Here is a 21307-nt window from a genome sequence, read left to right as displayed (position 1 = left end):
GAACATTTTCAAAATATCTTTGCAAAAAAATTTTTGCCAGATTTTTCAAGCTCTCGGTAATATTTTAACCTTTTCATTGCCTTATCTTAATTTCCATACAAATATGCAACATTATCAAAGCCAAGACACATTTCATGAGTCATCTTGCTTTGATTGTAAGCCTACAATAACTTTAGAATCTGTTTGACTTGTGTAATATTTACAGCATTTATGCTGTTATGTACAGCATTGATGTTAAAAACCAATATTCTCTGCAATTAAAAAAACAATATTCTCTACAATGTATTATCTCATTGTCTTGAACTTGTTTTCATTTTCTTCCCCAGTGAAAGCTTTGAAAGAGAACAAGCAGCTCACGATGCCAGACCCAGAGCTAGGCATTAAAGGTGAAATATTAGTTTATTTACTCTATTTTTTCTTATTTGTAGGTTCAATTTTAGCAGCTAAGGGTAATCCACTATTAGCAGTTGTAGTAGGAATGGGTGTAGGGTTTTATTATGTATATAAAATAATCACTTTAGAAGAAGAGAGTTGATAACAGTATGTATGGGTGAATTTGTTGCATACTTTGATGTACACTCCATGACAGAGAACAAATGTTTTATGCCTAATGTAATCTGGGATGTAATCAGCCAATGTGGCTGATGCCCATATCGCACTATCATTACAGTGATTAAGACTAACAGACAAATCTATGTGGCGATGCAATGTATTGTATACACACTCCTGACAATTCAGTCATGCCCAAATTTGCAAAATGACTTTTGATTGAGTCATTTGATGCTGGGCATGCTAGCTAATTGATATATTGGCTAGTCATTTTTCTGATAGAGTGAGCTTTAACAGTTATAGAAAATGCTATGATGGTGGCGACTGTGTATGATCTTGTAAACAGAGCAGGCTTCTTGTAGCCGTACATGAAACCTGGAGATGTCCAGTCGTAGATTACAGATATAGATAACACATTTGAAATCTTTGTCACAAAGCTAAATATTGGAAGGCCTAGGAAAGATTTCACATTTAACTTCATTTTGCTATCAAAATTGGTCATTACAAATGTGATATTGTGCCAGATATATATTATGGTCTGATCTTTCTGAAATTCACCTTTTCGGTAACTCCCTTAAGCCTTTGCATTTGGACCGGTGATGTCATCACACCTGTGAGCACATCGTTCCTGCACACTTCAAGGCTTTAGACATTCGCAAAAACAATGTTCGTTAACAATATGCACATTGATGTGACATCAAATGAACAACATCAGGGGTCCACTGGGAAAAGTTTATGGGTTTTACCAAAAAGGTGAATAGTCTTACAGGGACTGCCTTTTGAGGAGAGCTAGAGCAATCACTCTCTACTCTCTCCTTGAAACTGATATAGGATAGTGATTTTTTGCTCTCCTTAGTTAACAATTCTCTCCTTACATTCTATTGTAAATGCTCTAAACAGCTCTCCTTCAAAGCTCCAGAAGAGCTATTTAATGCTCTCCTGTCAATTCCAAAAGACAGTCCCTGGTCTTATTGTTTCACTGCAAGTAGCGAATTAATTCAGCAAGTGACAATGCCATGTACAGCATGTATGGGTCTCAGTATGTGCCAAATATTACTATGCAATATAACTTCAAATTGGCCATATATGAAGTGTGAACATCGATTGATTGTAGTCATGATCCATACATTTCATTGGTTGCAACACATTGTGGCATAGAGTGATTTTCCAAATTTTCCATTTCACATACTGATGCAAATGTTTAGAGCTAGTTATATCCTATAATAGTTACTCTTTTTAATGTGCTAGTTATATTCACTCGGTCGGACATCCGGGAACATTGTCCCCTTTGCACAACCACGCGCATAGCAACCAGCTCGAGGAAGGGGAACTGTACATGTGCACATTGGTTTTACAAGGCCTTTTCCCTTTGTGACGTCAGCCCAACCAAGAGAATCCTATAATAGTTACTCTTTTTGATGTACTAGTTATATCCTATAATAGTTACTCTTTTTAATTATTAAAGATACAGTGTAATAGTTCAATATTTCAAACAGAATCCTTATCCTTTATGTACGCCACTATGTGTTGCGACCGATCATCTCAAGTTGAAGTTAGCATCAATTTATTAAAAGCGATACCAAAATATCCTGTATATTTATTTTACTGTGCAGGATTTGATTGTGCAGATTTATATGCTACACCCTCAAATTGAGATGAGACAAAGTATGCGTAATGACAGTTTGTTTATTGTCATTCGCTGTTACTCATTTATTGTATGGGTTATTTGTTAACATGTTAATTTATTGAAATACAACCATTTTTGAGTGTATGTGTTTATGTATATTGGTGTGAAGTTGTCCATGGATATGTTAGTTTTCATGGATATTTGTAGATATTAACTGATCAGGTGCACAGTACTGGGCCATTATACAGTACAATGTTTGATAGGATTGTTTGATATTTGTAGTAGAACTTATCATTATAATTTGTTTGGATAAAATCACATTTGATTGTTAGAATTGCAAGAATATAATAGGAAAAGATTTTGTTTCAAACTTAATTATAGAGCCATAGACAATTTACAGCCATGGTTTTAGAGGTACACCCTGTATAATTTAGCTAGTACAATTGAACCATGTTAATAACAACTGACTCAACAGGGTTATTATTTCCTTACATTGTATCACCCATCATTTCTTACCCTACTGATTCTAGTGGCTACTTAGTACAACTGTCAATTTGCAAGGGAATGAAAAACCAAGAGATATTTAAAATTTCATTAAATTGATTGATGATTAAAATAGTCATGAAATTAAACATCTAGGATTGTAGCTACAGTGGTAGGTGGTGGGCGGCAGAGCCCACCACTCAGCTGCAATTTTGGCACTGGAGCCCACCACTCAAGAGTCCAAAATTGCACAATTTTATTGAATTAGTCAAGAATTTGGTCAATTTTGACAACAAATTGCCAAATATGAACAATTTTCATCAAAAGCCACCCAGCGCTAAAAATATCCTAGCTACAACCCTGAACATCAATATAATTCTATTCCAACAACACAAATAATCCTTACTAACATGCAGGCAGATATAGTTTGATAAACCCTTGAGCTTTACTTCTGTGAGTCATTAATGTAGTCATTACAGTGGTTTGCTCTGTTTTTGGCTGTAGGGTTTTACCTATCTGTAGCTTATAATAACTTACTTACAACTTACAATTAGTAATGACTCTTATTATACAAGGGTGAAAATAAGAGAGCCTGAACCAGGGGCCACTTTGGCAAAAAAGTAGCCCCTGGTTTACCAAGATTGGGAGGAACCAGGGGCCATTTCCAATTACCAGAGGTCAATAAAAATAAAGATGTGCTGAATGAGTTAAATAAGCACTAATTGCTTTGAATTTGATATTTTTGGTTCACTATCCAAGGGGCCAGTTTTGTGAGAAAAGTGTCCACTGGTCAACTGCAATTGAGATGGAACCAGGGGCCATTTCAGAGTTTCTGGGGGCCAAACGGCTCCCATCTCCCACTTAATTTCACCCTTGCTCTTATACCTCTATTCTTGTATTCAAATTTGTTTGGAGAGTAATATAAATAATGTGCAATAAGCTTATGAGGTTTTGTGAGACTGTATTGAGACTCTTTTAGGTGAACCTGTATCCAGGTGGTTCACCTCAGAGCATAACTATGACTGCCCCATACTAGCAGTCAAATGATGTTTATTATATTCATTGACTTCCTGTATCAGTGCTTATTCATGTTGCAGCAATTACTATTTTTTTACATAAATACTAGTTGTGCACCAAATATATTATCAACATAATAGGCATGAATCGTTTACGTAACAGTAAATTTCCATTAGATGCACATTCCTGGAACATGATGCAGCAAGTATTGTAATTTTAAGGCCTTGGAATTTATTAGTTGATCATGAGAATATTAATGTGACACTGTAATAATTTTACAGGGTAGCATATGGGGGGGGGGGGGAAGTGATTTCACTGGCATTTGACTAGTCTTATTTCAAACACTGCATAAACCCTATAACAGACTGACACACACTCAAACCAACACACCCCACCCACACACCCCCACATGCTTGCAATGCAATCACATCTGTACAGTCTGTGAAGTTGGTATTATATATTCTTTGAGTATCTCAGTTTAACTGCTATTCAATACACATGCATGGACACACATAAACCCCTTCAGACATTTATAAGACAGTGTGTTTTGCTTTTTGCATTCAGTTTTGTTTTATTGGTAGTCAATGCAAAATTGAAAATACATCCAAATGAATATATTTGGTGCATTGTTATTGTCAGTAGCAACCTTCTGTTACTACAAATGATGATATGATGATGTCTATTCCATGGGATGAGTTCCAAGTATCTGCACAGCTCAGTGTAGACTGTAACAAAAACAGCCTAAAAAGGGCACAGCTAACATATTATTTCAAGACAAGTGGACAAAGACAGTGCTTAGTTTGCATTGACTTGAACATGCACCTCAATTTCAAAGGGTTGGATTTAGGGTTTGGGGTCTGCAATTGGGAGTTTCAGTGTGTTATGTGTAGGTAAATCCACACTGCCTAAAGCCATTTAATGTAAATACTCTCGCTCTCTTTAGTTGAAGTAGATCAGAGTAGTAGTCAGTTATTTGCCTTCAAATGACATGTCAATATTTTGTATTTTAGCTGATTATATATCTTAGTGTTTGCACATGGTCCATAACTAAAACCTCCGATGCCCCAGATGATTTTGGGGAAGTTTTGAAAAAAATACTGAAGGAAGAAGTGTTTAGTCCCAACATCACACTTCTCATTCCATGTTATTCACTTGCTATTGTGTGATTTTATTTGCTCAAAAAGTCTTCCTGTACAGCTTATTTGATTATTTTTTTGTAATAATATTCTGATTTTGTGATATGCATATTCTTGATAGGTACGTTTTTGAAGTAATTAAGACTTTGTCATGAAAGTTTGATAAGGTGGATAAATGATGTTTGAAGATCATTTTCACCAGTATATTATAAACTTCATTAGTATTTAGATGAATGTAGCATTGTTGAAGTAATATCAGAGTATTAATCCATTTCACAGGCATACAATGCTGCTTTAGTTGATCCAATTCCTTTTCAGTGTTTTTGCCTTTCCTCTTTTGTTTGCCTTTTGCTATTCCTCATTGCTGAATGTGGCACAAGTGCACAAATCTCTATCTCACAGGTAGGATCCTTTTTTTATGTTTAACAATTGTACTCTGCTGTTTTTGATGTTGTTTTGAGTCTTGATCTGTGTGGTGCTTGAATGTTTAAGGGCATGCAGTCATTTTGTGCATTATTGTTCTATGTAATATGAAGCTGATAATAAGTGCATTTGTCTTATTTTCCTACAGCTAACATAACTTGAACAAAATTATGGGAACAACAGCTATAAATATGATGAATTAAACTGGGGGAATGTTTTCTTTTCTTGTTTCCAAAAGGGTCACTTGAAAATTATATAATTGACTCTTACCATTTACTACATGTGGCATCATTCATTCAAAATTGCTAATGCCTCATTTATTTGAGTTTGTGTCAGAAATGGCATTATTAATAATAATGCCATTTCTGACACAAACTCAAATAAATGAGGCATTAGTGTTTTCAACAAAGTGAGGACATTGTTGGAAATTATGCATTAACTACTGGTACTGCATGCTTTTAATAGTTGCTGTGGGCATAAAATGAACACAGCACATATTTTTTCAACCAGTACCCTTTGTTATAGGAATTGGGTATTATTTTAGTCATGCATATCCAACCATCAGTGTTAATTTAAGAGAATTAATCTTGATTATTTTATCCTGAAATGTGAATCAACCAAATGCATTTTGCATGCCTATTAAAATAGACATTTCACCTGCTTTAAATTCACAGAGACTGACAGTGTGCTAATGCAAGTGTCAGTTTGAAGCTTGAACCTACCCACCTTAAGCCTTGACATATTATCGACATCAATTCGATGATTGCAATCATTGAATTGATGTCAATAATATGATGTCGATAATATGCTGAGGCTTGAGGTGGGTAGGTTCAAGCTTCAAATTGACGCTTGCATTAGAGAACCTAAACCTATTCCAATTTTCATGCTCTAAGCACATCATAGTGTTAATCTTGGTGACTTGGTTTGGGAAGGTTAAGACATTGAAAGTCTGTGCAAGTCCAGCTTGGTCTCAGTCTATTTAGAAGATAATATAATTTTGTAGTTGCTAGCATAAACATAATGTTTTAACCTTAAAGTTCCTTATTTGAGCTCTATGGAATCAAAGCAAATGTAATTCATTCTATGTATGCACACACACACACAAAAAGCAAGTGAATGAATTTTAAAAATTCATTTTGTAATTTTGTAGAAAGAAGTGGCTCTAAAATACAGTGTTTGTTGTCATTCATGTGGAGTTATATTCTTCATTGTGCCTTTGCTTCATATTCATTGTGTATTCCGAAAAATGAGAAAAAAATGTATTTGCATTATTGCTTATAACTTACAGAGGGCCCTGCTGCAGATGAGGGAGGAAAGCAGTGCTTTGTTCACTGATCTGGGCTACCCTCTACAAAGGTTTTAAAAACAAACAAACAAACAAACAAACAAAAACAGATATGAGGAGGTACATGGTTCTGAAATAGGACTATGTATGTTTATAAAATTGTTCAAATTTGCTGGCATCACATCAAATATGCAACAATTCATGTAGTTTAGAGCCACTATTCTGAAATATTTGATATCTTGTGATTAATCAAATACTTTGTTCTGTATTTCTGCCTGTCTCTTGTCCAAATGTTTTGAAAAAATGAAATAAAATATGTGATATGAAGTACTAACATGAGTCTTTGTTTCCATATTTTGTGTGCTGTGCCATAGAATCAATTGCATTTTATAATTCAACAATGATTAATTTTACTCAATAACCTAGTACAACACAGTAATCTTAGGCTGTTATTAAACAGTAATATTTTAGTACCTTATTAAACCAAAATACTCGCAAAAATTGCGTATTGAAATTTTAAGCAATAATAATAAAGCTAAATATATTCCTGTGAATAAATTTCCCCACTATATAAAAAATTAAATATAGTTTGTGTTAAACTGATGACAAATTTTAGTAAGTAAATGTTGCTATTCCTATACCTTGTCCCAAATAATGACAATTCTATATATCTTGTAATTTTTCCCATTTATATTTACAATCATAAAATATCAAGCCTTATACTGTTACTATTTCTAATTCTCAAACAAAAGTGTATGTGCCCAACGTTGTGTCAAATGTGTTTGCGTACTTCACAGAGGCTCCGCAACCGGCTACCTAGTAACAAAATTGAGTAGCATGATTGGTTTATTTTTTCCTGAGCTATGCATAGTTTACAGTGTCATATGTGTGTGGAATGCTTGTGGATGCACTCTTTGCTTTCAAATTGTACATGTCCTGTCCAAGAATTTGCAGTGATTTATAGTGCGCCATGTGCAGGCACAATGCCAAGACGTTGATCCACAAGCCTCAGCACACTTGCCAGGTTGTCGCTGACCACTGCAGCCCCATATCATTACATAAACCATTCAACAACAACTTGAGGCTTTGCAGTTTAGGAGTGCAAACCCTAGACATTCCACAATTGACTTTTGCAACCAGGGTCAGCTCCCTGAGTTTCTTACAGTAATTAGCTGGAAGTTCCTTGTTCAGGGGAACTTCAAGCTAACTCATTTTTTCCACAACCGCATACTAAGCCATCGGCAGGGTTCAAACCCGCAACCTCTCGCACTATAGTCAAATACCTAAGGCCCCGTATCCATAGGCTGTTCCCTTGTGGCGTGTGCTCTTGTTCCGTGTTCACTTTAATATTTATAAGTGGAAACCACAGTAAATAATGAGCAAGCATCACAAGATATTTTTGGTGGACAGTGGGCATATCTCAGGCTAAATGACCAATAAATTATTCTGGGAAAGTAAACTCTTGTGTTTTCTTTTACAAATTAAAATGTTACTAGGTGGGTGCTTATAGAGGAATGGGCAATTGAACAAAATAGTATAGTCATTCAAATCATAATTTATACATCTATTAAACTAAAGTTTCAATTGTTATTATTTTTAGACTAGTAAGTAATTATTTTGATAATTATTCATGATCATTTTCCGAAATTCATTAACAAATATGTAATGCATGAAAAAGTTTTGTGCGAGTATATATAGAATTGCATGTCTGCAGTGGTGAAAAATATCTTAACACTAGTTTCATAAATATTCAAAGGAAATGATGAATGTAATTCATTAATGAGTGCATTTCAGAGAAGCCATCTGTTATGATGGTTTTATACTTTCCTACTGCTTGCCACTTTGCTGCTCTGGCAATGATTTTGCTTCACTGCGCAGCTGCACCATAAATGCTAGCGTTGAAAATACTCCACCACCTTGCCCAAAGTGGCAGATTGCTAGGAATTGAATTCCATGGAATTCCATGTCAATTCAGGAGAACAGAATATGATTTTTGGCTAATGAGCATCGAGTGGTGGCTTTCAGAGTCATGCCACTCAGTGGTGTGCCACTCCGCTTACAGAAAAGTGCAAGCGGTATGAAATGATGAAGCATCAAGATGCTCAGCGGCAAGCAACAGAAAGTATGAAACTAGCCAGGCATTTAAATAGCACTTGAGATGTTTTCAGCTGTGTGGGCAACATCAATGGAGCTGCCCAAATAGATGAAAAGAATTTCATTTGTTATTTACCTCCCTGAAACCAGCATTAAAATAAAATAGATTAGAGCCAAAGAAAGCCAACTCTGAATTGCCCTATGTGAATGCTACGGTAAAGCTGCCATCGTGGTGTGTCAGACATGGTTACATTTAAAAAAAATTAAGAAACAAAACCAAAAATAAATAAACAAAGGAAATGCCAAACATAACAGACTATGGAGGGGATGACCAGAAGGCCAGAGGAACCAAAATGGCGCATCTCATACATTTATCAGCAAAGCAAGAAATTAAACAATAACTTGCGTCTTAAAGCTTGAGTGCTGCAAGGGTTTGTGTGCAGCACATTAGTCCCAGAATGCAAATATGCATGCACTTTAAATCGGTCTACTGGGAACATTGCAAAATAATCTGGAGGTCCACTATTTTGCCCTCCATGAGTGACACACAAACATGGAGGGTTGGTACTCTTCGGATATAATCTCTTTGGTTAGAATAAACAGCTTAATAGATCTCGAGAAACTGCTCAAGAGTATATCCCAGGCTGCATCTGTCACAATTAAATCATAAAATGCACTTAAATGTTGACAGGCCCATCAAAACTGCTGTGGCAGATACGGCCATGCATGGCTGCACCACTTTTCAGCCTAAAACACAAATAAGTTAAGCATATCTAAAATAAAAATACAATTGTGATTATCCATCCATTAACATTTTAAGTCACTTTGGAAATATAGATGAATGAGATCAAATGCAGAACATGCAAAAGTAATGTACCATTTACCTACATGGCAAATTAGCAAGTCATCTATTTGTAATATAATATTTGTAAATATCACATTTGACTTTTATACAATGCCTTTGTGTGTTTTATAGCATGGATTAGGTCAAAACTGTTCGTATAATTACAGGCAAATGTGTAAGATGTGACTTTCCATGCGGTGACCTATGTTTTGCAGTTACAGTTGTACTTGTAGTTTTTGGAATGGAAAAATTGTTTTGCATGGAAAATGTTGAGTTTGACTTTGTTATGATAGTTATAGTGAACATCTCTCAAAGTGAATTACCTGGAGTCAGGAGTGTTCATTGTTGGGTTAAGATGTGGGCTATTTAACAACCACATTGATTTGAAAAAGTGCAGATGCTTTATCTGCCTCCTTAAATATATGTCTTGCTTCCTGATAAATCTTTTCTTATTTCTGTTGTACATTTCATGTCAGCATTCCCAGGGATAAAGAAAAGTTATTTTAAATGTGACCTCCCATCTCTTCTTTTTGATTTTCAGAAAATGGTGAGAACACTGATGCCGTTATGGATGAGAATAGTGCCAATATAGATCTTGAAAATGAAGCCCAAAATGTGCAACTATCAGCTGAAGAAGAAATCATTCAACAACAAACCAAAGAAGACAGCTCTTTTCAGAGCCAACAAGATGTATCTGACCCTAAACATACTACAGAGGGTACTACTCAACCTAACTCAGATACAAATAGTGACACTATAGACACTGTTAATAGCAGCCATCAGAATGGTGACAGTGTAGCTGATGAGAATAGTCAAAGAACACTTCAAAATGATGTAGACACTGCTGACAGTCAAAACATCCCAGAAATCAGAGAGGAATTATGACATCGGTTATTTTATAGAGATAATATAAACAAATTGATTACAACTTTGAGTAATTATGTGGTTGTATCTAATTAATAAAAAGTGTGGTATTGGTGTCCTTATTATTTAACAGTAAAATTTAACTTTATTTGGATTTGCAATCTCTTTTTGAAAACACTTTAAAGTTTGTCACAAAATAAAACAATTTTGGAAATAATATATTATATTGAACTTCATAGTATTATTCTGGTCAAAAGAGGGCTTACAATTTAGCTTAGAAAAAAGCTGAGGCTGTAGAAAGAACAACTAAGGTTAGATTTAGAGAATAAAAGTATTTTTTGAGACCCAACTGAGTGTCTATTGCCCGATATAACACTAAATATACCAATATTTTATTTGAAAATAATGGTATCTACCATGTTATATCAGGTGATAGATACACAGCTTGGTCTCAAACAATACCTTTATTGTCATTCTTGAACGGTTCAACCCTAAAATTATATTTGTGTGTAATTTACATCCACTGTGTGACCATGTTTCAAGTTCACTCTCATGCATGAAGTTGGCAAATCCTCATTCACACTCAAGGTGTATACAGGTGTATTCTTGTGGGTAGTCATCATACATAGTATGCGCATATCTATTGTGAGATATAGCACAGATCAGATATGAGGATAAGCCAATCAGATTGCCAAGATTACTTCAGAATTGAATCCATATGGATGAATGAAAGGTGCAACTGTATGGGAATTGACAAGAACGTTGCACTTATACATATATTTTACTTTTGGACATGTATGTACTTCATATTTTGGTTTTTTTTTATATTGTCATAAAGGTGGTTTCAAACCAGGCTGTACCTTACATTTTCACACCAGGCAGTCAAGATGGTAATTCTAAGAAGTATAATGTAACTGGTGCCACATTTATATTCCTCACTTAGATCATGAGCATGCTTTTTAAACATTCTTGCTTATTGACAGCAAAGTAACCCACCAATTGCTGGTGTGCAAATGTGAAGGAACAACCTTGGTTTTGGAAATTAACATAAAAGAAATATGTTAATCCAAAAATGTACTGGCAGCAAAATAGCTCAAAATACAACTGGGATAACTCTGAAAAATAAAGTAACTAAGCTAAGTAGTACAAATGCACATAAATACTTGAGTTGCACATAATTTCACTGACAAATTTATATTTATTAATTTTTAGTATTTCCTAATTTCCCTAACTATATTAATAAGTATTAGTGACTTGAAAGTCATACTTCCGGATAGTTATTAGTTTTCCAGGTTTGGGTTTTTTTTGTTTGCACAAAGTTATAGTATTAAATAACATATGAAATGTTTATAATTGTCATATTACTAATACACTACCCCAAATTCACAGTAGCTTTGCACTGACATTTTGCTGTGTAGGGGTGTGTATTTGTGTGTATATAATATTAAATGGCTTTGAATGTGATACAAGAATATATTTTTATGAAGTACAATATATTCATCTATCACAGGAAAATAAGCCATTCAATATTATCACTATTATTTATATCAGACTGACTAGGTAAAAAATAGGAGTGTGATGCAGATCAGCAAAACGTGTGTGTGCACATCATCTGTGCATGTTTTTAAATATTGTCATCCAGATACATGGAAGACACTCTGCAATACACAGATTTATTGCATCACTCGGAAGGCTGATATAAGTAATAATAACCAAAACTCTACATACAATATCTAAAAAAATATGAAGACCTTAATGACCTCACATTGTTTACTTACTACTTATATATGTCAATTATTTTTCTGAAAAATGAATATTTAAAAAATTACTTCTGTCATCCTATGACTGTCCAAAATAGTGAACCAAAATGTCATTACAAGTGACCCTGGCAAGGCAAATTAATTATGAGTTATATAGTCATGAGACCACACATGCACATACTATTCTTGATTAAATGTTCTTGCAGTTCATTATAAAACTATACATAGTGTATAGATGTAATAGTAGAGGAATGGGAGTTGGTCTCAGAAACATTGGCCTCAAGCTTTTTTAACATTGTTAGATGAGGAGCTACATTATTTATGTAGGTGTCACACCCAAACAAGACCCCGTTATAGGGGTATACAGTAAATCCATTTTGACTTAGCTGTGGGCAAAGGTTTCTGAGATAAACCCTTTTCCTTTGCTTTGATAATATATTTGAGAGGTTGTGCAAATTATCTGCAGGAGACACAAGATGTAAATTACACACTAAATTGCTGTCAATATAATGCTAACTCTGCTAGTAGGTGTATTGAGGAAACTTGTCCTCTCTAAACATGAAGGTTAACATTTGAGTCCATGGTAAATGACTGCGGATTCCTTGTAAAACAACAGAATGTGATCAACAGATGACATCAGTTTAACGTCTTGCATTCTGGAGATGATTTGCACACACAAACAGGTGTGTATGAACCATTGCCAGACATTTGGATCTAATAGATTGCCACTTTAAATGGCCAATCTGTGGGGAACTTGTGTGTGATATATTTTGAGGCTGAATTGAATCAATTCAAGTTTTGCTACAGGTGTAAATGGTTAAAGCAGTTGTAGTCAGTTATTCACATGAATACCACAAAATAATACTGAGAACATTATATTAAAAATTTCGCAAACAAATCCAATTGAAGGTGATTTTACTCCAGCAAACACAAAACATTTTAAATAGGTTATATTTAGGATTTTGGTTTTGGTGAATACATTTCAATAATATTAAATGTTGGGTCATATGAAGGTCATGAAAACATTTTTAGAACGTTTTCCATGAAAAAACAATGTTGTCAAACTTATTGTAAAATGTTTTTTGCAAACAATTTTTGCCAAATATTTTGTCAAAACCTAAGTAACATTATGTTAGAATATTATCAAAAAAAAATTCTGAATGTTATGAAACGTTTTATACTCTTTATATAACCAACATTTAAATCAGTGTTTTCTGGCAACCTCTTCTAACCTTCTACGAATAATGCCAAAAACTTTTTTTATTTGCTGGGACATACCTCAATGACAGCTTCATGCTGTATCACAGCACTTTCTGAAATTGCATGACCCGCTTTTGCTCCTTCTCTTTGGCTGCTTCCTATTAGATGCCAACGTAGATGGCATTTTTAGCAACTGGTCAGCATCCAAGCATCCTATGAGAAGCAGCAAAGCTGGTCATTCAATTTGAGAAAGTGCTGTGATACAGCACAAAACTGTCATTGAGGTATGTAACATCACCCAAATTTGGATTTGTTTGAGAACTATAATTTTATGGACAATTCTGATGAATCTATTTGCAAACATTGAGAAGAGTTGTCAGGGTTACATGCTTTGCTAAATGTATTATGCCATTTTGTGTTTTGTGGGTCTCCTGAACAAGGACACTACCCATTTACCTTATTAATGGTTTCTACCCTAAAAGTAAACACTCCGTTGAGTAGGTTCTGTCAAAAAGAAATAAACATTACCTATCAACAGGGTGTGACAAGTGTGATCACTGGTTTCATAATAACATTATTACATAACATTTTTCTATCAGTTGGGTTATCCACTATGGTTTATCAGTGGGGTGAGGTTGGCCTGGCCAGCTTGGAGGGAAATTGGCCAAACAGGTAATGAAAAAACCTAGGGGACCAATGAAAATGCCAATGCTTTGAAATGATGCCAATTTGATAATAGCATGAGGTATTTTTTATGGTGAAAAGTTATGACATCTTTTTTATTTTATTCTATTATTAAAATCACTGGTTATTTTTGTCAGATGTATTAAGGGGGTGCATGGGACCAATTTCATGTGTTATTCCAGCTATGGTGACATTTTGTGACATCACGCTGGGCAAATTTGCATTCACTGTCAGAGGAGGTTTGTGGGTGTGAATGCAATGGAGCAAATTGATCTGCAATCAATACAACATTGATTTGCTAGGAATTGGATATGGCACCTGTTTCATCAAATTACTGTAAAGCAGTATACAGACTTTTTATTGTACGTACAATATTGTATGTACAATATGTACGTTATTTAATCTATTGCCATTCTATTTCCAGTAATTTTTATGTTCTAACGAATGTTTGATGACGTAAAATCGATAATATATTTCTGCTAGATATTGTATGCAACATATTATCGATTTTTCGTCATCAAACATTCGTTAGAACTTAAACATTACTGGAAATAGAATGGCAATAGATTAAATAACGTATATATTGTACATACAATATTGTAATGCATAATACTGGAGTCTGAAGCGCTTTACACCTCTTTGAAAGTGACAGAGGTGTCATTGAAGCTGGACCATTCAATAACAGTATGTTTAAAACCAACTCAGAATATCCTCTTGATGTGGCTAGGTAGACACAAGTCAACAGTTGATAGAAATTGTAAGTGCTTTTTTTTTTATTATGATACACTTGATAATTTTCTGCATTTACCTGACAAAATGTTATAGACCCAGTGTCAAAAATAAGCTAAACGTTTTCAAAGGCCATTCAGGTCCGAAGGCCTGTTGAGCCTAATTTTTTTTCTTGACATCAAATAATCAATACAAGTACTCGTTATTGAATCTGTTTCAAATGATTTGAATACATGTGGCATAAGACCTTTCATTGGGTGGGGGGGGGGGTAATTTCTTTTTTGATGTGTTTACATTGTATACTTTATGCTGGCAAATCTTGTAATGCAGAATGACAATTATGTTGGCAAATTCTTTCCTTCTTTTAATGGAGAATGTTCCAAAAAGGTACTGTCATTTTTCTGCAGGTTTTTTGTGTTATTGACTTTCACTATGTGTATTCTAATACAAGGATTGAACTTTATACCATCAACTATGTTTGTTTTCAATTTTTTTCCATTATGTATGTTTTGAAGAATAAAACAGTGCAGTAATTTGAACAGTTTGTTGTCTTTTGTACCAGCTTTTATTGATGTAAACCGAGCTCAAAAAGAGACTTATCATTTTTCACAAGGTCATAATCTTAAAATTCTGTCCATCAAAATGAACCAAAATTACACACATGTTTACTTCAATACTCTACATGTCAGTAACCAAGCAGTTATCCAACTGACACAACAGCAAAATGCACTGACATGGAACAGCTTCCTGGACCACATTCACAGCCCATTAATTGGCACCCAGCACAAGAATTCATGATTACAAGATCCTTGCACAGATGATAATTCCCAAAGAGTAAGTGGAATAGTGTGGAACAAGACCTGTTTCTTGAAGAAAGTGTGAGAAAAGCAGAAAACAGCAGTTTCATCATCTGTGCAAGGATCTTGTATGCATTATCACAGATTTCTTGTGTTGGGTGCCAAATATTGGGTTGTAAAAGTGTTTGTGTGTTAGTGCCCTTCGCTGGCATGTCAGTTGGACAACTGCTAGGTTACTGGCATGTGTTTTGAGTAGAGTATTGAAGTAATTGTGTGTGTAATTTTAGTTCATTTTGATGGACAGGATTTTAGGATATGACTTAGTGAAAAATTATGTTTCTTTTTTAGCTCAGTTTATATTGTACAGGGTCAACCAGTCAAATTTGTTGGTTAAAATCCCTAACAGACTGGTTGAGTGTAGTGATCAATGGGTGGGGTCCAGGGACTTGCCTTAGGAGCAAGTGGGGTGACATGCCCTCATTAGATGTGGGGTGCAAAATATTGACCTTAATTCTTTTGCTTATTTTATTGCACAAAAGAAACATTGAAAAATGAAATATTGTACACTGAAATTAATAGACCTAGGCTCTTATTATACACTGAAATAAAGGAAGATGGTCGTAGAGAACACATTTTTGGTGAAGGCGTTTCTGCATACTGTGTTTCCTGTCATCAACATAGGAAATTAATAAAAATCTTGCTTTTGGGCTCTGTTTGGGTTTCACTTGAGCGAAATTACTGTATTATATACTGTAAGAATATTGCATCTTTCCGACTGAACGGAACAAGTTTTATACCGAATCTGCCATGCTATGGCTGGGCCTACTCAAATGCCCCGCACAGCATCATCATCCCTATATCTTTGTGTCAAAAATTGCTGTGATAGTACGGTGAATCCTCTCGTTTTTCAAAAGCTACGCATGGCGATTTTGTTCGAGATAGGTCGAGCGACTCAGGCTAAGCATACCATTTACACGATATGACTATCATATGAGATACCACAGAGTTTCTATTCTACACATTATGATTTGCGCATGCTCAGTACTCATATGATATTGCTATTACAAGAAAATTTGATTTGTCAGGTAAAACCCAGGTTTTGTTTCCAATGCACTAACTTGAAATGCAATACACTAATTATCGGCGATTGCCGTTTGCTGTGGATATATTTTACTGCATTTTATCCGTAACGATTTTTAAATTGTTCATTAAAATTGTGATATATTTAACTGTTTGAGAATTACAATTATATAAAGGAACACGTTTAGCCCATTAAGCTAAGATCCAGGTGCTTGTATAGAATATTAAATCACAAGTTTATAACACAATGCATATGTAAACTTTCTTTATCTGTGTCAATAATAGAATATTGATTTCAGTAGAATTGAATACATTTTGAGATTGTTCTTTACCACTGAGCGATCTAGCGATCGATTTCTAGCCAATCAGATAGGACTCCTTTTCTTGCGTTCGGTGAAATACCAATCGCCCGGTGAAATACCAATCGCCCGTCGCTCACCAACGGAGTATGGAAAAAATATTTATAATACAGGGTGTTGACACTGTGCCCCTGCCAATTGCACAGTGGTTGTCATAGTGGTAACGAAGCTTGTGTTGCATTATATCACGTAAACAGCTTACCATTTTTCACCCTATTGTGGCAGTGATGTCAGTGCGCATTTCATTGGGCGCAGCCTCAAATCGCTAGCGTTCGCTCAAAGCGCTGGTGTACACACGCACCCGCTTAAAGATGCCACATACATGTAGATGCGCCAGCGAAACAACTGCTTCAAGGTGTTGACATCACTGCCATATCACGGTGAATGAAAAATGGTAGTGTGTACATGAAATACATGATTATGTCATTAAAAGGACATTTGTTACACAATCTGGTCCATGGGGGCCAAATCCGGCAAATTTGAAAGTAAAATATGGAGCAACAAAACAATAAAATACATAAGAAAATAGACATCAAAAAACTTCATAACTTTAGAACCAAGTATGCTAGACCTTTGGTGTTTCCAGTGAATGATAGCATATAGTTTGTATAATGTAATAATTACAGTAACTTAATTTTCAAAAATGCCTCCTTTGGCCCCCATGGACCAGATTGTGTCACATTTATATTTGTTTAAAACATTAACTTAGATTATTTTCAAAAGTCTAAATGTAACCTTTTTTGGGACACCCAGTATCTATAAATTTATTTTCAGGTTTATTTTCTTTCTATGGGGTTTCAAACAACTGCCATGTTTCAATGTGATTAGTCCGCATTTATTAAATAATTTCCTATTAAATGGACTCTTTCATGCATTTGAATGTCCTCTTTAGTTTAAATTATAACTTATATATCACTTGGGATATATCACTTCTGGCAACTTGTTCCATTTTGTGAGAGGTGTGTGCTTCACTAAACTTTTAACCCATTATAGCATAAGTATACCTGTTGAAAAGTACTCTTTACCCATCGTAACTTGATGTGTTCCTGTTAGAAATGTATCCTTATTACTTAACAATCATAAATCCCCTTGGTGAAATGGAAGTTTGAGATTGATGATGGGTCTTAAAGTTGAGTGAAATGCACCCTAGGTCACAGATACACCAATAACTCGCAAGCAAGAATCACACAACAAAGTGATAATCAAATAATGTCAGCTGTCTTTTAATATTTAATAACAAGAAATGTCAATAATAACAAATGTTATTTGTGCATATTAAATGTTACATTAATTTGGTGTAATACAATTTAGCTTGGTCTCACAGTGCAATATATCTGAATTCTTGTGAAGGAATTTTATAGGAATCATTTGAATCTCACAATGTACTGTGTAGACTTGAAGAATAAGAATCAATTCAACTGTGATTCACACATAATTTGTTTACAAGAATTTAGGTATGAATCCATTCATGGAATCACACCAAAACATTGAAAACACATACTTTTACATGTAAATCTTTTGCTTCTGTATGCTAGTGGTACATGTATGGTACCAAACCTGGGCACAGCAGCCTCCTCCAAATTTGCACCCTATTGACATTTTATTAAAGCAGTCACTGTATAGACCACTTGACATCATTGTTTATCAACAAAGGCAGGGACTTGTCTATCGATAAGCTTGAAAGAACCGCTACACTGTCCAATGGTTTTCTTATACTATATGAATTGTGGTGGGCGATTTAAAATGCATGTGCCCTGAGCAAACTATGATGCATACGCACACTGCAGGGCAAAGAACAATGGAAATTGCCATAATTTGCGCGCATACTGCCAGGCAATGACGTCACATGTCAAGTGGTCTATAAAAGTGAAACTGTCGTTGAATTGGGTCCAAATCTAAACAAAAGATACATTTGTGAAACTACGTATTCTAGCTCACTTTAATATATTTTACTGCTCCTCCATGCCAATCATGGATGTGGTGTGTTCATGACTAGATGGGCACTGGTATCCAGATTTCTGTGATTTTTCAATGTTGGTAGGTAAATACTTGGAAACAATTACATCTTTATACAAAATATTTTGCACAACTAATCTTGAAATGATCAACAACCATTTAAAATTATGTCAAATGACCGATGTTATTCACACTATACCATTCTTACAAAATGTTTTTCATAAAGCTGATTAAAGCAGTGCAAATATAAACTCTCTCTTTGTTTAACCCCAGTGTCAGTTGTACACATTTGTATGCTAATCAGGGTTTCCTAATTCCACAGCTTCACCAGCATGAAAATTATGTACATGATGTATGCTTCCTGTACTTGATGAGATTGCTTTCACTTTTCCATATGCAGTTTAATTGTTGGCACATGTTTACAATTGGTCACTTTAATTAGATCCAACACATTTTTGTTGAGACCCTAAATTGTACATGTATGCATGTGTATAGTCATATTTCAAAAGACTGCCATTGCCCTCATAACCCCAATGCACCAAGCAGAACTTACTACTGAATCAAATAGTCAAACTCAACTTTTTCTAAATGTAGATGAGCTTTGTCTCCATTAAAAATCAAGTGAGAAATTTAAATTATAGTACATATATGGGTTGTTTTACAATCAGGGTACATTTGGGCTGAGCACCATATTGTGCGCTGTTTCAAATATTAGAAAACTTATGATTAAATGTTGCCATGCCTAATTATTGGCCCCTATTAATTCCACCTACAGCCACAAAGAAACTGTTTGAAATGCTTATCAAATGATGAAAATATACATTTCTGTATGATTTTGGGACAAAATAGCCGTCTCATTTGAAATTTGTGAACTTTGCAAATGATATATCACTGCCAGCAAAAACATAAAAACATATTTTGACAGTTCAGAAGTAATGTTTGAAACATGATTGTTCAAAATTGAGAACCACGTAAGATTGCGACTGTTTCATTAATTGTACCATTTCTTCAAATTTATGTTGAAAATTCCGTCAAAAAATGTCCTCTCCGAATACAAGCTCGTAATCCATAGTTAAAATTGACCCAAGACTAAAATTATATTTTCTTGAAAACACTTATATATATCCTACAAACTCATAATAAACACTTAGTCCACTTACACTTAGTTTGCATGTATCTCATGTTTGAAAGTTGGACGTCAGGTTTCCGTGTGTCCTCTCCGAAAAATTGGGTATACAGAAACATGTACATCAAAAACATGTTTCTGGCATAACTTGAAACTCTGAACACTTGACGCCTAAAAATTGTACAGATTTCCTATTTGACCCATCTACAACACAAAAACAAACAAATTGAGGAAAAACTAGACACTTCATTTTTCACCCCCAGTGAGACAATCTGTGTACCCTGATTGTAAAACAACCCATATATACAAAGTTACTTGCCATAACTGCTTTACAACATTTTGTACACAATATGCAAGATTACAAAATCATTAATATTCATCAATGATATACAAAACAATTCAAAACTGCAATGTACATGATTAGTGCCACATAACCTCATGACAAAAACAACTGAACAAGCATATTTTGACAATATTATTTAATATAGCTCTGATGCTGATAGTGATAAAATTAGGTCCATTCTGCAGAAGTTAATGTAAGACATGAATTACCAAATCAAGACACTATTCGCTGACTAAGTGATGATGTAACAGGGTTAATTACCATAGCAATAGATGAATACAATTTTTGAATAGATCGCCCTGCACTATCCTACGTTCACACGGTACCTACGCATTGAACCATAGATGTCAAAGAAATGTTAATCACATGCACCTGTATGAAATAGAATCTTTGAAAAGAGCGTCATTGTATTCAATCTATGATTGCAGACATACACAGGTGATGAGTGCAACCTGCTTGTACATGTACATGTAGTGCAGGGTCGTGTATTCAAAAATCGTATTCATCTATTGCTACGGTAGTTAATTTGATTATTACATAACTTCGACAGTGAATTCCCTAGCCATTACAAGTGGTCTAGATGCGTATCTACAATGTATACTGTGACTATATATGTCCACTTTATAAGCATTAGGAAAACCTCAGACCTGCTGTCTCTGATGTATCCGTAGGTTAGTGGTCTCTGAATTGCCTCATCACATTCCTGAAATGTACATTGCTGGTTTGAGTCTTGGCAAAATCTGTCTTAAGATTTTTTTGTTTTACTAAGTTGCATAGTGAAGAAAGAGTAATTGAAAATTTAAGCCTCAGTCATTTTGATTATTACTCAGTTTCAGATTAATTATAATTATGACTCATTTTATTATGAGCTTAGCAAGCTAGTTTTAAAGCCTGTTTTTTCATGTTATGTTCCTCTACAGTGAGGACGGCATTATTTACGCTTGTCAAGCC

The 21307-nt window shown here is 34.7% G+C and overlaps 1 protein-coding gene across 2 annotated transcripts in view; it reads left to right on the top strand.

The window, feature by feature from the left end:
- Positions 1 to 13137, top strand: part of LOC140148932 (cysteine-rich with EGF-like domain protein 2) — a 44754-nt gene extending 31617 nt beyond the window's left edge. The window contains exons 12-13 of one of the 2 annotated variants that reach the window (XR_011858538.1): positions 327 to 5214; positions 10000 to 10124. Coding sequence is in view for 1 of the 2 variants with exons in the window: in XM_072171043.1 (XP_072027144.1) it covers positions 327 to 386; positions 10000 to 10343 (404 nt within the window). In the remaining variant the exon portion in view is untranslated. Of the gene's footprint in view, positions 1 to 326; positions 5215 to 9999 lie in introns of both variants that reach the window. The other variant, XM_072171043.1, reaches the window with a different exon arrangement.
- The last annotated feature ends 8170 nt before the right edge of the window (positions 13138 to 21307 follow it).

This window comes from Amphiura filiformis, chromosome 3 (genome assembly GCF_039555335.1).
Source record: "Amphiura filiformis chromosome 3, Afil_fr2py, whole genome shotgun sequence".
In the NCBI taxonomy this organism is placed as follows: domain Eukaryota; kingdom Metazoa; phylum Echinodermata; class Ophiuroidea; order Amphilepidida; family Amphiuridae; genus Amphiura; species Amphiura filiformis.
This window is presented reverse-complemented; position numbering and strand designations above follow the sequence as displayed.